A 19788-nucleotide genomic window follows, 5' to 3' on the forward strand; every position below is an offset into this window, starting at 1 on the left:
TATATATATATATATCTGCTCCTCAACAGTCTAGAAGAGGGTTAGTCAAGTCACTACATCTCAAAGTGTCAATTTCACTCCTACAGATGCCTTTTAGGTGCTCTGTTAGTTATCACAGGTCAGGGAGAACATGTGGTATTTGTCCCTTTGAGACTGGCTTATTTCACTAAGTACAATGGTTTCCAGATTCATCCATTTTGTTGTAAATGACTGGATTTCATTTTTTATCACTGTGTAGTATTCCATAGTGTACATATCCCACAATCGTCTTTATGCAGTCTTCTGTGGATGGGCACTTAGGTTGATTCCATGTCTTAGCTATTGTGAATTGAGCTGCAGAAAACACTGAAGTGCAGATAACTCTTTCATGTGCTGATTTCATTTCCCTTGGGTAAAATCCCAGGAGTGGAATGGCTGGGTCATATGGTAGGTCTATAATCAGATTCCTGAGATATCTTCATACTGTCTTCTATAGTGGTTTTAACTGTTTATACTCCCACCAACAGTAGATTAGGATACCCTTCTCCCCACATCTTTGCCAGATTTGTTGTTTGTTGATTTCTGTATGAAAGCCATTCTAACCCGGGTGAGGTGAAACCTCATTGTGGTTTTTATTTGCATTTCCCTGACAGCTAGTGATTCTGAGATTTTCTCATGTGTCTGTTGGCCAATTGGATTTCCTCTTTGAAAAATGCCTGTTTAAGTCTATTGCTGATTTCTTCACTAGGCTGTTTGTTTTGTCGTTGTGGAGTTTCTTGATCTCTTTATATATTCTGGTTATTAAGCCTTTATCATTACATAGTTTGCAAATAGTTTCTCCCATTCTGTCAGTTGCTTCTTCACTTTCCTGAGTGTTTCTTTTGGAGTACAGAAGCTTCTCAATTTGATGTAATCCCATTTGTAAATTTTGGCTTTGATTGTTTGTGCCTCTGGGGTCTTTTCCAAGAAGTCTTTGCCTATGCTAATGTCTTGCAGGGTTTCCCCAATGGTCTCTAATAATTTGATGGTGTCTGGCCATAGATTTAGGTCTTTTATCAATTTTGAGTGCATTTTTGTATAAGGTGTAAGGTAGGGGTCTTGCTTCATACTTCTGCATGTGGAAATCCAGCTTCCCAGCACCATTTATTGAAGAGACTGTCCTTGCTTCAAGGATTGATTTTAGCTCCTTTGTCAAATGTAAGTTGGTTGTAGCTGTTTGGATTGATTTCCAGCATTTCTGTTCTGTTCCATTGTTCTATCCATCCATTTTTGTACCAGTACCAGGCTGTTTTGATTATAACTGCCCTGTAGTATATCTTGAAATCTGGCATTGTGATACTTCTGGTTTTGTTTTTTGTTATATAAGATTGATTTAGCTATTCAGGGTTTTCTGTGTTTCCATATGAATTTCAGCATCATTTTTTCTAGATCTGAGAAGAATATCCTCGGGATTTTGATTAGTATTGCATTGAATCTGTAAATTGCTTTTGGAAGTGTGGACATTTTGATGATATTGATTCTTCCAATCCATGAACATGGATGATATTTCCTTTTTTTGTATCTTTTTCTATTTCTTTCTTTAATGTTTTATAATTTTCAATCAGAGATTTTTGTCATCCTTGGTTAAATTTATTCCAAGGTACCTGATTTTTTTTTTTCTTGGAGCTACTGTGAACGGGATTGATCTTAAAAGTTCTTTATCAGCTGTGACATTGTGACATTTGAAAGGCTCTTGATTTTTGTGTATTGATTTTATATCCTGGGACTTTACTAAACTCTTCTATGAGTTCCAACAGTCTCCTGGATCCCCTATACATAGAATCATGTCATCTGCAAATAGGGATACTTTGACTTCCTCCTTCCTAATTTGTATCCCTTTGATTTCTTTTTCTTGCCTGATGCTTCTGGCTAAAACTTCCAGGACTATATTGAATAGCAATGGTAAGAGTGGACATCCCTGTCTGGTTCTGGATCTCAGTTGGACTGCTTCCAACTTTTCCCCGTTCACTAGGCTGCTGTCTGTGGTTTGTCAAAGATTGCCTTAATTGTGTTGAGGAATCTTCTTTCTGTCCCCAGTTTGCTTAGAATTTTCATCATGAAAAGGTATTGTATTTTATCAAGTGCTTTCTTTTCATCTACTGAGATAATCATATGGCTTTTGTCATGAGTTTGTTAATGTGATGATTAACACACTGATTGATTTGTGAATGCTGAACCATCCCTGCATACCAGGGATAAATCCCACTTGGTCTGAGTGGATAATCTTTCATGTGTGTTGTTGCATTCCATCGGCTAGAATTTTATTGAGGATTTTTGTGTCTATGCTAGTGAGGGAAATTGGTCTGTAGTTCTCTTTCTCTGTTGCATCTTTTTCAGCTTTAGGAATTAAGGTGATACTGGCTTCATAGAATCTGCGAGGATTCCTCCCTTTCAATTGTTTTGAATAGCTTGAGAAGAATTGGAGTTAGTTCTTTAAATGTCTGGTAGAATTTAGCAGTGAAGTCATCCTGTCCTGGGCTTTTCTTTGTTGGGAGGTTATTATTGATTCAATTTTCATCTTGGTTATGGATCTGTTTAGGTTTTCTGTGTCTTCATGGCTCAATTTAGGTAGGTTGTATGTGTCCAGGAATGTATCCATTTCTTCCAGGATTCTCAGTTTATTGTCATACAGTTCTTTGTAGTAATTTCTGATGATTCTTTTTATTTGTGTGGTGTCTGTTGTTACATTTCCTTTTTCATCTCTAATTTTATTAATTTGGGTATTCTCTGTCCTTTTTTGGTTAGTTGGGCCAATGGTGTGTCAATTTTATTTATTTTTTTCAAAAAACTAGCTCTTTGATCTTTTGTATTTTTCCCTTTTTTATTCTCTAATTTTAATTATTTCTTTTCTTCTATTAGGTTGGGTTTGGTTTGCTGTTGTTTTTCTAGTCCTTGAGATGCATTGATAGCTCATTTATTTGGTGCTTTTCCAATTTTTTGATGTAGGCACCAATTGCTACAAACTTTTCTCTTAACACTGCTTTGGCTGTATCCTATAAGTTTTAATATGTTATGTTGTCATCTTCATTTGTTTCCAGAAATTTTTTGATTTCTCTTTTGATTTCTTCAATGACCCACTGTTCATTAAGGAGCACGTTGTTCAGTCTCAATGTATTTGCATATGCTCTAGAGATTCCTGAGTTGCTGATTTCCAGCTTCATTCCATTGTGGTCTGAGAATATGCATGATATGATTTCAGTTTTTTTGAATTTGCTAAGACTCATTTTATGGCCTAGCATGCGGTTAATCCTAGAGAAAGCTTCATGTACTACTGAGAAGAATGTGTATTCTGCAACTGTAGGATGAAAAGTTTTATAGATATCTGTTATGTCCTTTTGGTCTATAGTGTCAATTAACTCTGTGGTTTCCTTACTGATTTTCTGTATGTTTGATCTGTCCATTGCTGAAAGTGGGGTATTGAAGACCCCCACTGGAGTCTGTGTCTCCCTTTAGACCTCTTAACATTTCTTTTAAATAGCTAAGTGCCCTATAATTAGGTATGTAACTTTATAATAGTTACATCATCCAGTTGAACTGATCCCTTAATTATTTCATAGTGTCCTTCTTTGTTTTGGATTTTTTTATCCACTCAGGCAGTCTGTGTCTTTTAACAGAAAAGTTGAAGCCATTTACATTCAAGGTGACTACTGAGAAGTAACGACTTTGCCCTGCCATTTTTCGTTAAATATGCCTATTATTTACCTGGGATTTACTTTGTACTATTTCTTCCTTTATCTTCTTTCACAGTGACAATCCTGTTTTTGTGTTTCTGTATGCAGCACATTCTTCAGCATCTTTTGCAAGGCTGGCAGGTGGTGAGAAATTCTTTCAATTTCATTTTGACATGAAAGGTCTTTATTTCATCTTCATTCATAAATGAGAGCTTTGTGGGGTACAATATTCTGAGTTGACAGTTTTTTAAGACTTGGAATATATCTCACCATTCTCTCCTATCCTGTGGGTTTCAAATGAGAAGTCTGCTGTAAGTCTAATTGGAGTTCTTCTGAAAGTAATCTGGCTTTTTTCTCATGCACATTTTAGAATCTCTTCTTTATGTTTTACTGTGGAGACTTTAATTACAATGTGCCATGGTGAGGATATTTTCTGGTAATGTCTATTAGGAGTTCTATGTGCTTCCTGTACTTGGATGTCCCTTTCTTTCTCCAAATTAAGAAGTTTTCTGTTATTATTTCACTAAAAAGTCCCTGTCATCCTTTTTCTCTTTCCATGCCTTCAGGAACCCCTAAAACCCATATATTCGGTTATTTGATAGTATCCTGTGGCTTCCCAACAGTGTTTTTTAGTTTTCTAATTTCCTCTTCTTGTTTTGTTCTGACTATATAATTTCCTGTAATTTTTCTTCTAAGTCAGATATTCTTTCTCCTGCTTTACTGATTCTGTTTTTTAAGGCTTTCCACTGCATTTTTATTTGTTCTATTGAATTATTCATTTCCAAGATTTCACTTTGGTTTCTCTTTAAGATCTCAATTTCTTGGGAGAAATTTTCTGTTATATCATGTACAGATTACATTAGTTTGTGCATTTGTTTTTGATTACGTCTATGTAATTTTAAGATCAATTTTTTGAATTCCGTTTTTCTCATTTCTTCAAACTCTTCATCTTCACAGTCTAGTATTGAAGTGTTGTAGTCTTTTGGGGGAGTCATGTGACACCCAGGTTTGGCATGGTAAATCTCCTCTTTTTTTTTTTTTTTTTTAATATCAGAGAGGAGGTTTTTCTTCTGTTGGCATAGACTCAGCTCATTTCCTCTCCTCAAAGGAGAATAATGCCTGGGCACTAGCCCCAGTGGGTATAATAATTGTCTGCACTTCCACAAGGACCACACAAAGGATCTGTGCAGTCCTCAGTGAAAGCAGATTCCCCAGCAGTGTCCCTCACCAGGGAACAGGCAGCCCTGAGCATGTGGAGCCTCCCACAGTGACTGCCCAAAGTCCCAGCCACCCCCTGAACCTTCCCACACAGCCTCTGGGTTTTCAAAGCCCCGCGGTCTCCATGTTTACACAGTCCAGGCACACAAGCCTCCTGCAGTCATGAGCACCCAGTCCCCCACCAGTTCTCCCCGCCAGACTCAGGCATCTCTGCTCAGCTGGTTGCTGGGCACAGACACAAGCTGGCACTCTTGTTACCTATGTCCAAAATAGCACCTGCTCTGAAGAGGCTATGTCATTGTAAGGTAATCAGGGAGAGAGAAACATGCCCACCCTTTTTTTGCCTCTAGTTTTGCAGGTACACTATCCCCTACAGGACTCCAAGCCAGATTCCCTCCAGGCTTTTCCTGCAGCTTTATCACCAGTGGCTTGGGCTGCTGCAGTTTGGTCTCACCTCTCTCCAAATGTGCATAAGCTCTCGGCTGCTGGGGTCCTGATTTGTGTGTGCCCACACCCTCCACGCAGGTCTGCTGTGTCCCTCTAATTCACGTGGAGTTTCCTCTACTGCACTCTCCACTTTTTTTTTAAACTATCTTCTCCTAGACTAGAGTGGTAAGCTCCTCCTCTACTCCATCATCTTAATACCCTCTGGTAGTTAACTCTTAAGTCTGAACTTCTTATCTGTAAAATGGTCACTGTGAGGATTAAATTAGATGAAGCACACGAAGTACTGTTCTCTGTGGTAAGTGCTCAATAAATGCATGGATGTTTTCAAAGGCAAATCTTTCATCCGTAGGCAGAAGGTTGTCTGGCCAGTTACACACACAGGGGAGACTCCAAAATCCTTATTCTGAATAGAACAAAACCACCGATGGCAACAACCCATGCACACATCAACTCCAAGTCAGGCCCTTTCAGCTCAGAACCACTGAGCTGTGGACAGACAGGACAAAGAGAAACAGCAGTGTGAACTTACCTCGATGGTGTTAAAAAAAGATTCTATCTCACTGACAAAGGCTTCAATCCTCAAGGACTTTTCTTGTAAATTTTCTAGAAATTCTGCTAATTGAACCTGAAGAAGAGAATGAGGATGTTCTTAATAAAGGACACTTGGGCAAAGAGCTTCAGGCGGTGGCCTCCAACTGCCTTCTAAGTTGATTTACCATACTGCATTCACTGATAAATCAATCTTCAAATTGTCTTTGCTGCTTCATCTAAATTGACTCTAGATAATTCTGTATGATAACCAATTAGAGGGTCTGTGAGTAAAAGCTCCCAAGTAATTCTACAAAGACAGTTTATCTTCTTGGGAAATGAGTGAGCTCAGTGTTTTAAGGAACAGTGGACATGAATGCTTTCTCGTTGGTGAGGTCTAATTTTCATACATTCTAAGACAGCAGCATATTTGCTGAACTGGTCCAATTCACCTGATTATTCTGAGTGGATTCTCTATGTCGAATATAAATTTTATAAATGAAAAGGAAGCATGGAGCAAACTGGAATTTAACAATGTCTTGGCCGGCGCCATGGCTTAACAGGCTAATCCTCCACCTTGTGGCGCCGGCACACCGGGTTCTAGTCCCGGTTGGGGCACCAGATTCTATCCTAGTTGCCCCTCTTCCAGGCTAGCTCTCTGCTATGGCCCGGGAAGGCAGTGGAGGATGGCCCAAGTGCTTGGGCCCTGCACCCACATGGGAGACCAGGAGAAGTACCTGGCTCCTGCCATTGGATCAGTGAGATGTGCTGGCCGCAGCGGCCATTGGAGGGTGAACCAACAGCAAAAAGGAAGACCTTTCTCTCTCTCTCTCTCTCTCACTATCCACTCTGCCTGTCAAAAAAAAAAAAAAAGTCTTACTTTCTGAGTATTTCTGTAAAGCTTATGATAAAATTGCTCAATATTTAGAGGATAGTATTGAAGAGGATAGAAAGTAAGTGACATTTTATACTCAAAGGTTTTTTTTTTTAATTTAAAGTTTTGGGCAATTTTTATAATAAGGGTTATTACTGTTACAAGAGCCCCTCAAAGGCATGATCCAGTGGTTATTTATCCTGATGTCTCCAGACTCTAAAAATGCCTGGCTCATTTATTTGGTGAATATCAAATAAATGGTTGTCGGCTGGTGCCACGGCTCACTAGGCTAATCCTCTGCCTGTGGCGCTGGCACCCCAGGTTCTAGTCCCAGTTGGGGTGCCGGTTCTGTCCCGGTTGCTCTACTTCCAGTCCAGCTCTCTGCTGTGGCCCGGGAAGGCAGTGGAGGATGGCCCAAGTGCTTGGGCCCTGCACTCGCATGGGAGACCAGGAGGAAGCACCTGGCTCCTGGCTTTGGATCGGCCAGAGCGCCAGCTGTAGCAGCCATTTGGAGGGTGAACCAATGGAAGGAAGACATGTCTCTCTCTTTCTCTCTCTCTCACTGTCTAACTCTGCCTGTCAAATAAATAAATAAATAAATGGCTGTCAACCCAACCTTAACCAAGCTCCCGGAGAAGTGTTCTCCGTCTGCTTTCAGCAAATCCTTCAGCATTAAAGATAAATGCATCAAATATTGATCATTTACAAAATTAAGACAACAGGAACACAAACTTAATGCACTTGTGCTGTTATTTGTTAGCTTTGAAATGTACCCACCTTCACAGCACTTATGGCTGTGTCAAGCGTGGAAACCTCGTGGTCTTTGTGGGTGCCCGCCACCTTGTCAAGAGTGGAGATTGGGCTCCTGCAGGTGTAGCAGTACGTGTCAATCTGGGGCTTTTTCAGGTCCTTTGGTGCCTTCTCGGTCACTGACTCTGGGGACACTTGGTCTTGGGCAGTCGTCTCTGTGCCCCAATCTTCCTGTCTGGCTGATGAGCTTTGTTCTGCCTCCCTCATGAGTGCATCTGCGCTGATGGGCTCCAAGGCTTCCTGGCCTTGAGGTCGTAGCTCGTCTCCAGGCACGGCTTCTGAATGCAGTTCTTGCGATGAGATGTCTTCACCGACAACTGCGTAGCTGAGAGACTCAGCAAATGGGTACTCATCCTGAACAGGGCTATTGCGGAGCCTCTCTTGGCTTGGCTCAGTGGGGACCGGTATTGAAGGTCCTTCTAGTGGTATTTCCCGAGCATAAGCTGCACCAGACACAGACTCCTCCTCCGGGAAGGACACCTGTTCGGGGACATTCAGGCCGCTCTCTGGACCTGCATGCGCTGCCTCATTTCCCTGACTGGTCGCCCCCTCCACGTGTGCCAGAGTGTGACGAGTGTCGACAAACGGAATCGCGTAGCTCACCTTCTGGGTGGCTGCTGTGACTGCCTCGACAACGGGCGCCTCCCTCGGCAGCACTGCTGCATCGCCAGGGGTCTCCACGTGGCCCTCGGCTTCCCCTTCCCTGTATGCAGCTTTCTGCTCCTCTTCCAGAGTCTCCTTCCCCAGAACAGTTCCAGACTTGCCCCAAATCTCCCCTTCTGCAGCTATCAGGTGGTAGGACTCATCCTTACCAATGGGTTCTTCCTCCAGACCCTGGCCTTGGTCCTTCTGAGCTACAGAAGTGTCATGCAGAATGTCATCTCTGAGTATGTACTTCTCGAAATACATTCCTGTTGCATCATCAGCATCAGATTTTCTGCTTGGAAATGAAGCCTCCGAATTCACACTGTCTCCTTCAGAAGCCGTCTCCTCGTCGCGCTTTCTCTCTCCAACTGCCTCATCGTACAGATCCTTATACAAAAATGCAAGTGCAGGCGGCTGCTCCAGAAGTTCAGGGTTAATGGCTTTGGCTGCGGTAGGAAATATCTGGGTTCTCGACAAAACTCCCTCCTCTGTGTCAAATAAAGGCATCCCAGGAGATCTGGACTCTACATCTCTGTGCAATCCCTTTGCAGTGTCTTCATCAGGCGATTTCTGGATAACAAAAGATTGTTGGGTCTCTGGGTGAGATAACTTGCTGTGGTCCTTTTCCGGCCCATAAAAGCTTTCATCTAGTTTCACCAAGTCATAATCCTGCTCCAGGACGGTTTCCTCTGAACTTTCTGGAAAAGAGATCATTTCTTTGGCTGCTTCCTTTGTGAGTTCCTCTTCAACATTTAATTTCCGTGGAGGTTTCTGTCTTTCTGGGTCTGGCGAGATGTTATAATCAATCAAAGTATACTTTTCAAAGTAATCCTCTTCACTGGGGACTGTGGGCTGAGCAAAAGCTAAATCACCAGCTTCCGATTCTGTGGGTATCTCTTCTTCTGTTTTATAACTTTCATTTTGTTCATTTTCTTTGAAAGATGTGGGTTTTCTGCCAGAATCTTCTAAGTTGCTCTTTGATGTTCTGTGGACAGCAGCTGCCTCATTATCATCACGGAGTGCTGTGGTTTTAATTGGGAACTTCTCTTCCAAATATTCTAACTTATCCTGCAATTGTTCACTTTCCTCCTGATCAACCGAAGGAATAAAGGCAGGGGCGTGAATATTCAGTATCTCACAGCCTTCAGAAATGATGCTGAAGGCGCTCTTCTGATCTTCTGAAAGCCCGGCTGGCTTGCTGGTCACTGTGAATTCGTCCTCAGCCTTCTCCCGTGTTTCTTTAGCAGGAGCCACTTTATCAGCACTGGCTGTTGATGCGCTGGTTATAAATTGGGCATAGTTGCTTGTTGCTGGAGACGATGGTTCACTTACACGGGCATCCTCCGCAGCTACCATGTGGTGCTTTGAGATGAGAATGGACTGGTGAGGAACATCAGAGGCGCGGTCCCTAGTTTGGCTGGTATGGACCGTATGGCGCTCTGCAGGCCACTCCGACTGTGGCACGTCCTGCTTCTCCACTGCATTTATTTCTGTAGACTCTTCTGAAGCAGCGGTCTGTGGTTTCAGAGGTGATGGCAACAGTGGAGTCTCTAAGCTCTTTGCTTCCTCAGAAAGCTGATCCAAAGTCCTCTGGGAGTCTTTCGACGGAGCGCCAGGCTTCACTCTTTCTTTCCTGACAGCAACAGAACCACCTTCATATGCTTCTGACAGCGGCACCTGACCCTTTTCTTCACTGGGGCCTGCCATACCCCTGCATGGTTTTTCAAACACCAGGTCTCCCTCTGGAGCTACGGAGTGGTTATCCATTTCACTGTGGCAAGGAAGACCCACTGGATGGAAACTTTGGGTTTTCTCCCCCAAAACTATACTTTCTTCTAATAGGTGTGGTGGGACTCCTCCTGCCTTTGCTTCCCTGACTTCAGGGGGAGCCTCTGAGATCATGCTTTCAGGTGTCTCAATAATTGATGCCTTTTTAACTACCAAGAATGGTTCCGTTTCACCCCTGGAATGAACTAAAGTGATATCCGACTCTTTAGGCACAGACCTGGCCCATTCCTGCTGCTGCTTCTCTTCCAAAAATACACGTGTCTGCTTTTCTTTTTCTTCTCCCTTCTCCTCCTCAGAACCAACAGCAATTCTGGAGCTTTCCTTGTGGTCTCCATTTTGATCGATGAGCTGCGGTGGTATGGTTATCTTGGATTCTTCTGTTTCGTGCATGACATGTGCCTTTCCTGGCTCCTTATCTTCTCTGAGCTCTGTCAGGGCCACCGTTTCCTGTGCTTCGGCCAGGGTGTAGGATCTGGTCTCCAAGTTACCTTTCTCCCCCGCGGAGCCAGCAGACCTGAGTTTTATTTCTTCCTCCAAACCTCCTGAGGAAGTGGATTCTAGCAGGTCTTCCTTTAGTCTGCCTTCTCCAAGAGCAGCTAATCTACCTTTTGATTCTTCTACAGGAGAAATGATCCACTTTGGCTTCTCTGATTCCCCCATGATATTCTTGCTTGTGACGTCAGATAAAGCTGGTTTGGGCTGTTGTGGCGCCTTATTGACATCAAATGAAAACAGTGATTTTTCTTTTTGGTCACTTCTTGGCTCTTCCTGAACAGAAATGGTCCACTTTGAGGGAGGAGAAATCGCTGGCTTCTGGTATCTTTTACTATCGGTAGCTGGAGCAGATTTCTCATGCATGGGAGAAGAGGGTTGAATTCCCACATGGTCCCCGCCAGCAGCAGGAGGAGCTGCTGAGTTTCTGTCTACCTCTCCTGGGCGGGGTGCAGCTTCTTCCCTTCCAAGTTCTCTAGATGCCTCAGGGCTGGATCGTGCCTGCTGCAAAATTTCCACCTTCGATAAAACTGTGAGAGTGTCTTTAAGGCCTTGGCCTTCACCAGGTGTAACCACGGCGTCTCCGGGTCCCTCGGCAGCTGTAGGTCTTGCTCCCGGCTTCCTGGCTGCCTTCTGCTCAGCGGGACTCTCCCCTTCGGGCACTCTCACAGTCCCTGTGCTCGCTACAGAGGGACTTGGCAGAGGCTCCACATCTTTTTCAGCAACTTTGGTATCTTGAGTGCTTGATCCAAAGAACAGACTAGACATCCAGGATCTGAAAGATGAAATCCCTCTCTTTCCCTTTTCCTGAGGGACAGCTGGCTCTGCTGCCTTTGGCTTCTCGGGCAGCTTCTGCACCTCCTCTGGTGCATCCTGGGGTAGAAGTTCTTCTTTGGCTGGGATCGGGGACAGGGGCCACTTTTGAGGGGGAGTTTCCACTGCAGGGGCAGGTGTCTTTTCCTCATCAGCATCACCTACAACCTTCGGTGGGACCCTTCTTGCCTCTTCTAGCAGCTTCTCTACAGGTAATGGAGGTGTGTGTCCACGAGATTCCTGTTCATGGCCCCAAGCAGGATCCCTAACATCAGCCGGGAAACGGGCTGCTTGGGCAGGAGACAGGATAGCCTCTGGATTCCCTTCCTCTGCGAACAGACCAGACTCTGCTTTCTGGAGAGTTCCTGCAAGAGGTAGCTTGGTTTCTTCCTGGCCCTCCTCCTTGCATGGCCTGGGGATCTCTGTGTCTGCCTTCTGTGATGTCAAACGTTCCCCGGCCACCACAGAACAGATCTGCACCTCCTCTGCTGTGTTTCTCTCTATATTTCCAGCCAGATCTAAAGGTGCTGGCTCGTGAGCCAGCTGTCTTTCCTCAGGAGAAGAGGCTTTAGTGGACAAGGTCTCCCCAGCCTTAAACTGTACTGGCATGCGGTCCTCGCTCTCAGCAGAATGCAGCTGCACAGGCCCCTGCCTTCTTTCCTCCTGTTCGCTGGCCATATTTTCTGGCTTTTCCAGTGTCCTGTTCTTATCCTTTGGAGAAATGATAGGCTCTTTCATTTTTGTTTCTTTGATACCTGCAGGCTCGGTTGTCACAAACGATTTCGATTGTTCCAAAGGCAAACTCTCTTTCTTAACTAGAAGTTGTTTAGTACCCAGATCTTCTTTACCCACAAAAGATCCACCTACATCAGGCAATCCAACCACCTGATCTGAATGGTGTGCTTTTTCTGGCTGCTCCTGTTCCACATGGAGGCTGGACGTGGCCTTTGACAGTTCTACAGTAGACACAAGAAGCTCCCTGGTTTCATCTTCTCCTCTTTGCCTAAGCTCAGCTGGACTCTTTTCTAAGATGGAGTCCACTGCTTCTGTTACCAGAGGTCTTGTTTGTTTTGCCCGTACAGAGTCACTATCTCCACCTTTAGTGCAAGCAGACACAGGCTCTGGCAATTCTGGTGCTTCCTGTGGTCTTACTTCCTTCTCAGGCTCCAATGACTGCTCTGCCTGAACAAGATCACAGTTTTCTGACAGGAAACCTCTTTGGGCTGCCAAAGATGTCTCCAACACCCGCGTGGGGGTCAGGAATGTCAGGGCTGAATCTTCTGATGCTAAAACATCCACCTTGGAGTAACTTGCCATTTCCTCCCCTTTGCTTTTGGGAACTGCGTGTTGGGCTGCAGGCGACACATTCTGCAACAGATGGAATTCTGCTTCTTCTTGCTTTTTCTCACCACCTAGTTCCAGCGAAAGCTCGTGTTCAGGCCCTGATGCTGCTGAGACAGCTGCCAGGGGCTTCTTCTGTGACAACACCACGTGCTCAGAGTCGAGGACTGCAGACTGTGACACACCCTGTTCATCTCCCACCCCAGCTTCCTCAAACACTTCTGAACGCTGAGAAGACAGCATCTTGGTTATTGACAACTCGGGTTTCACTTCTTCAGTTTCCACCCTCAGCAAAGCAGCATGCTCCGATGCAGACGGCATGCGTGGAAGTGAAGGCAGTTGAATTTCCTTCTCTGCTTCTGACCGAGCAGAGCCTTTGCACAAAGACATTTCAGTGAGAGAAGCAGCACTTTCAAACACTGCCTCTTCTCTAAGAACTGGATGCATACTTTCAGATTTTGCAGGTGGCACCGAAACACCTCCTAGGGCATCTTGTCCTGCTTGGGCTGGGACCACACCCTCCACGTGGGTAGCAAGAGAGGCACCTGAATCTCTTTCCAATTTGGTAATGTTCACATCGAGCTTAGCTAGAGACGCTGTGGTTGTGGAGGACCTGGGTTCAATTTCTTTCTTTATTTCTTCTGACACAGCTGGAAATGCCGATGCAGGCAGACCCTCTTCAACTTCCTTTCCTGTACCGGGTGGCCCCGCTGCTTTGGAATTGAATTTCACTTCCATTTTCACATCTGATGAAACCTCAAGTCCAGACAAAGCTGTCTCCCTCAGGGGTAAAGGAGGTTTTATTCCCGCAGGCTCACCCTCTGACAACACTCTCTGCTCTGGTTCGGGTTCAGAAGCTGCACTTGCAGCTAAACTGGGTTTGACTTCCTTCTGTGGCTCCTCTACCGCGTCAGGCAGAGCTGACGGTTTCATCTCAGACCAGAGAACATCTGGAAGCTGCGGCTCCACCTTTTGAGCCTGTGATGCCTGTGCTGTAGCTCCTTGAGAATCAGGCACCGTTGCCTTCTCTCTGACTTCCTGCAGCGCCATCTGTTCATTCACAGCTTTCAGAGTGAGTGACGCTTGGAGTTCCTGTTCTTCCTCCATGGCATGGGCTGAATCCAGTAAAGTTGAAGGCTGGGATGCAGGCAAAACAGGTTGGGTCTCCTCCTTCTCCACAGATGACTGTGCAGGTGCCAAAGGAGGTGTGGCTACTGACCAGCTGGTCTTGACTTCTCCCTTCTCCAGCTCACTGGTTACATGTGATGGAATCAACTCTTCAGACTCAGGCTCTAGAACTGCTTGACTTCCCTGCTGTTGCATCCTGACGAGATATTCAGATACAGATGTTGAGGTCACGTGAGCGTCTGGCTTAATTTCTGCTTCCTCTGCCTTCGTTGTTGAAGGTGGCGGACTCACTGCTTCAGGTGTGTTCTGCCCTGGTGAAGAATCCAACTGCTCAGGCGTGGGGGTGGCGGCAGTGGACCCGCCGTCTTCCTCATCTGTCCCAGAGAAGCAGGGATAACTGGAAGCAGAACTGGCAGGCAGCAGTGAGTGGGGCTCTGTTTCGTTCTTCTCTGTTCCTGGGCTTCTGTAGGGTGGGATTGAAACTTGCGAGGCTGAGTCTGGAGAAAAGAGCTCAATTTCTTCCGTGTCTTCATCTGAGAACACTGTGTGTTCAGACGGGGAGGTTAAGGATAGCGGAGAACCACACTCAAGTTCTCTTCTCTCTGTGTCCTGAGCTGCAGAGGGTGGAAATGAGAATTCGGAAATAAAAGCAGAGTCTGGAGAAAAAAGTCCAACGTCGTCACGCTCCTGTTCTGAGAACATCTCTGGGGAGGAGGCCCCTTTTAGGTTCAGAGGGGAAGTACAGATAATTTCCTCCTCCAGCGACTCTGGGGTTGCGAATGGCGGCACTGAAAATTCAGAAGCGGACGTAGAAGAGGGAGTGTAGCGCTCCCCCTCCACTGGCGCCCCTTCCAGTATGACCCCGTGTTCAGCTGGGGGCGTTGCAGGCAGCGGGGCCTGGCATTCTGGGGTCTTCTCAGCTGTGCGGGGTGGGAGAGGGAGTTCAGACACAGAGGCCACATGTTGGGGATGTGGTCCGGCATCTTCCTTCTCTTCTTCTGACAGGACCGTGTGCTCAGAAATCCCTTTTGATCTCAGCTGGGACACATCATGGATTATTTCCTTCTGGGATTCCTGGGAAATATTTGGTAGAACTGCGTGTTTGAAAATGTGTTTGGAATCTGGGGTGACACGTTCACTTCCTGAACCTTCTCCGGGTGAGACCTGGAGTTCCACTGTAGCAGTAGGGGGCAGTAGGGGCTGGAGCTCTGGGGTCTTCTCTGGTGTGTGTGGTGGGAGAGGGCGTTCAGACACAGAAGCCGCAGGTGGGGGATGTGGTCTGGCCTCTTCCTTCTCTTCCAATGGCACTGCGTGCTCAGGAACACCCTTCAATCTGAGTTGGGGCATGTCTTCGATTATTTCCTTCTGAAGAACTGCATGTTTGAAAATATGTTTGGAATCTGGGATAACACCTGGGCCTTCTCCAGGTGAGACCTTGAATTCCACGGTAGCAGTAGGGGGCAGTAGGGGCTGGAGCTCTGGGGTCCTCTCTGGTTTGGGGGGTGGGAGAGCATGCTCAGACACAGAGGCCACAGGTGGGGGATGTGGTCTGGCCTCTTCCTTCTCTTCCTCCGATGGCACTGTGGGTTCAGGAACACCCTTGGATCGGAGTTGGGGCACGTCTTCGATGGTTTCCTTCTGGGATTCCTGTGTGGCGTCTGGTGGAACCGCGTGTTTGGAGGCCAGTTTGGAATCTGGGGTGACATGCTCACTTCCTGGGCCTTCTCCAGGTGAGACCTTGAATTCCACGGTAGCAGTAGGGGGCAGTGGGGGCTGAAGCTCTGGGGTCTTCTCCAGTGTAGGGGGTGGGAGAGCGTGCTCAGACACAGAAGCCGCAGGTGGGGGATGTGGTCTGGCCTCTTCCTTCTCTTCCAATGGCGCTGTGGGTTCAGGAACACCCTTCGATCGGAGTTGGGGCACGTCTTCGATGGTTTCCTTCTGGGATTCCTGTGTGGCATCTGGTGGAACCGCGTGTTTGGAGGCCAGTTTGGAATCTGGGGTGACACGCTCACTTCCTGGGCCTTCTCCAGGTGAGACCTTGAATTCCACGGTAGCAGTAGGGGGCAGTGGGGGCTGGAGCTCTGGGGTCCTCTCCAGTGTAGGGGGTGGGAGAGCGTGCTCAGACACAGAGGCCGCAGGTGGGGGATGTGGTCTGGCCTCTTCCTTCTCTTCCAATGGCGCTGCGTGCTCAGGAATACCCTTTGATCGGAGTTGGGGCACGTCTTCGATGGTTTCCTTCTGGGATTCCTGTGTGGCGTCTGGTGGAGCTGCGTGTTCGGAGACCAGTTTGGAATCTGGGGCGACACGCTCACGTCCTCTGTCCCCTCCTGAGGGGCCGAGGTGCTGGGTATCGGCCGTAGCAGGCGGCGGCAGGCGCTCAGGGGTCCTCTCAGCGGCCAGTGTGGAGACGGGCAGCTCGGGGGCGTCTTCCTGCTCTCCTCCCGACAGCGCCGCGGGCTCAGACGCGCCTGCGGCCCGCGGTGGCGTTTCCCTCAGGGCCTCCTGCGTCGCCGGGGACGGAGCTGGGGACGGAGCTGCGTCGTCAGGGGCGGGCGAGGCCTGTGCGGAGCAGCGCCCGCTCTCGGCGGCGGAGGGGCCGCGCAGCTCTGAGGAGGCGGTGGAGGACGGCGGGGACAGCCACCCCGGGGCCGCTCCTTCCGCCCACTCGGCGGCCTTCCCTCGGGGAGCAGGGGACACTGCTTCCGGCCCCGGCTCCTCCCGCGGCCCCGAGAACTCCGACACGAAAGCAGAATCCGTGGAAACAGACTCGCTTTCCTCTCGCTCCTCCTCAGACCAGGCGGCGCGGCCCGGCGGCCATGCCCCGGGCTCCTGGTCCTGCGGCTCCAGCTCCGCGGGCAGCCCCTCGCCGGGCAGCGGGCTCTCGGGGTACTCCAGCTCGACCACCTCCTCCTCCTCCTCCTCCTCCTCCTCTTCTTCCTCCTCCGCCAGGTCCGAGCATGCTGCCGGGGCTGGCAGCCCGGGCTCCTCGTCCTGCGGCTCCAGCTCCGCCGGCAGCCGCGGCGGGATCGGCCCCTCGCCGGGCAGCGGGCTCTCGGGGTACTCCAGCTCGACCACCTCCTCCTCCTCCTCTTCTTCCTCCTCCGCCAGGTCCGAGTCTTTGGCGGCTGTGGGCCTGGAAGGTTCCGGTTCTTCCTTCTCCGCGCCCTCCCACGCCGGGGGCTCAGGCGCGCGGCCCACGGGCTCTGCTTCGGCAGTGGCGTGAGGAGGGGTCCACTGCTCGGGGCCGGGCGCCGCCTTTTCTGGTGAGGGCAGGTCCAGCCGGTCTTCATCCGGGGCCAGGCCCGGTGGCCCTGCCCCCGCGGCCCGCACCTCCTCCTCTGGCGAGGGCCGGGCCTTGGAGCCCTCCTCGGAAGCCGCGGCTCCTGGAGAACCAGGCTCAAGCTGTACCCCGGCAGGTTCCAGGGACACGAGTGGGCCGAGGGCAGGAGGGGTCAGCTCCTTGGCCGCTGGCTGCTGTGGCACTGCTGGCGGAGCTGCCAGGGCGGCCCTCAGCGGGGAGTCCACCAGCCTCTCCTGATCCTCCTGTGCGGTCAGTGAGGCCAGGGCCGAGGGTCTTTTGGAGAGCGCCCCTCTCCAGGGGGGACTAGGCCCTTGGATGCTGTCCTCAGCTAGGCTTCGGGCTGCGGCTGTGCCCGTGGGGGAAGCCCTACTGGCGTCGCGATCGCCCAGGTCTGGCTCGAGACGAATGGAGGCCTCCTTCCCTTTCCTGTAATGTATTTCTTTAATGACGTAGCCCTTCGGCAACGTCCCGTAGAACTGCAGCGGGATCAGCTCCTCCTTCACCGAGTTGAACATCTTGATCTTGTACTGCACGGTCCCGATGTAGACCGGCCTCAGCACCAGCGGCTTGTGCTCCTTGTAGATGGCCCCAGTGATGGGGGGCGTGTTCGAGGTGGTCTTCTTCCTCGTCTTATCATAGATGCCCGCAGGTGACTGCTCCTTCTTGGGGCTCAGCCTTCCTGAAATTAAAGCGCTGCCCTTGTTGTGTGCGGGGACAGCTTGGGGTTCAGAATTCCTTTTCCTGCCGCCTTTCCGGCGCAGTGAGGGTGAGCCAGGCTTGGACTTGTGAGCTCTTTTCCGACCCTTTTTGACTTCACCCATCACAAAGGAAACGTTTCCTGGAGGAGAGCTCACGGTTGACCCTTCTGGGCTGTACACACCAGAAGTCTGACTCCCCTCGGAGGCCCAGGGAGTGGAAGATCCGCTGGAGTGGGTCTCCCAGGTGATGCCACTGTCCTCCCGCTGGACCGCCACCATGGAAAAGGACGGGTCGGAGACGATGCAGTCCTGCCTGGTTGTACCCTCTTCATCCTGGTCTGATAAGCTGCGGTAAATGATAATACCAATTATTATATTAATATCATGATGTTAATAGAATAATAAATAAATGTGGTTTAGCAGGTAAAGAAGTAACATTATTAAAATAAAAATGTTATTCCTATCCACATCAAAAAATAAGGTTGTATTTAAAACAAAAAGTTTAACTGGGGCAGGTATTTGGTGCCGTGGTAAAATTGCCACCTGAGATGCCTGCATCCCATACTGAGTGCCTGGGTCTGAGTCCCAGTCCAGCTCCCTGCTAGTGCACATCCTGGGAGGCAGCAGGTGACGGCTCAAGTACTTGGGTCCCTGTCCCCCATGTGGGAGACCTGGGTTGAATTCCAGGCTCCTGGCTTCAGCCTAGTCAAGCCTTGGTTGTTGCTAAGTATATGGAAAATGAACTGGTGGATAGTAAATCTCTCTCTCCCTCTCCTTTTCTTCTTCTCTCCCCCCCAACCCCCCTCTCTGCCTTTCAAATAAACAAATTTTTAAAGTTAAAGATCCAAATAGAATAAGACATTTGGGTCACACTCACTCAACATTCTGCAAACTCAAAAAAAAACTGAAGTTAAATTCAGCTCTCCACCAGCAGGGGCTATCCCCTAACCTCCCCACAGCTTGTCCTCCATTCACCAGGATTTTCAAAAATAACCCTTGGATGTGTGATCTGTTACTACTGTCAGCACCTAACCTAGTGTGTTAGTCTGTTTTCCATCACTATAATGAAATACCCAAGATTGGGTAATATAGAGAGAAGAGAGGTTTATTTAGTTCACAGTTTGGGTGACGGCAGGGAGCAAGGAGATCACATATCAAGACAGGAAATCAGACAACAGGGAGTGTGTGGTGGGGGGTCACACAGTTCTCTGATACTTGTCTAACATTGTTCCCAAGGGCCCACCTCCTCTGTGCCGCTACGGGGTACATTTCTAACTACAGATTTTGATGTGCACCATAACAGATCTTGGGGCCTCTGGGTCAGGGTGAAGGGAAAACAGGTCATTGAATATAGAAAGGTCACAGAAAAGTTCAGCCCACTCGCTTCACTTCTCCTGTGCCAACGGGGTAAGGACAGGTCCTACCTATCACGGCTGTTGTGAAGACCAGATTAGCTGACCGGTTAATTCACTCAGTATGCTTAGAGAAAGTGCCTCCTAGGAGTTAGTGCTCAGTCAACAGTGCCTGCGATCAGGCCTTCCATGCAATCCTGGCACCGGGGCATGGCACTCTCGATGGAATGAGAGGGAGCGGACACCTGGCTCCCCGATGGCTCCCACGTCCCCTCTGGAGCAGCAGGCTCAGGCTTCCCCTTCCAGCCACTGGGCCCTGCTCCGACTCGGCAGCTTTCTCCTTCCCTGGAGCCCCCTCCTTGCCTGTGCACCTCAAACGCTTGCCCCCCCCCCCCCCCCAGCGCCTGCCCTTCTGCAGACTGAAACCCCATCTCCTCTTCCAGGCTGGATTTAAAACCTCCACTGTTACCATTCTCAACTGATACAGCAGCCATGTTTCCCACCACTTCCTAGACACGGAGTTCCAGGGAAAACGCCATGGGGTGTTCCCTCCTAGGAATGTGGCGACGCTGTCAAACAAATCCAAGCCATTTCCGGGCTTATACATGTCTACAACAATAAAAACCAAACAATCCCCTTGTTGACACCACTAAGCATGAGTATT

The 19788-nt window shown here is 48.5% G+C and overlaps 1 protein-coding gene across 1 annotated transcript in view; it reads right to left on the bottom strand.

Moving 5' to 3' along the window:
- CMYA5 (cardiomyopathy associated 5) overlaps positions 1 to 19788 on the bottom strand; it is an 87829-nt gene that overhangs the window by 36917 nt on the left and 31124 nt on the right. Inside the window, exons 2-3 of the mRNA XM_062211965.1 lie at positions 7534 to 18118; positions 5884 to 5979 (exon numbers count right to left, since the gene is read on the bottom strand). Of these exons, the coding sequence (XP_062067949.1) occupies positions 5884 to 5979; positions 7534 to 18118 (10681 nt within the window). The remainder of the gene's footprint in view (positions 1 to 5883; positions 5980 to 7533; positions 18119 to 19788) is intronic.

The sequence above is a fragment of the Lepus europaeus genome, chromosome 15 (assembly GCF_033115175.1).
Source record: "Lepus europaeus isolate LE1 chromosome 15, mLepTim1.pri, whole genome shotgun sequence".
Taxonomy (NCBI): domain Eukaryota; kingdom Metazoa; phylum Chordata; class Mammalia; order Lagomorpha; family Leporidae; genus Lepus; species Lepus europaeus.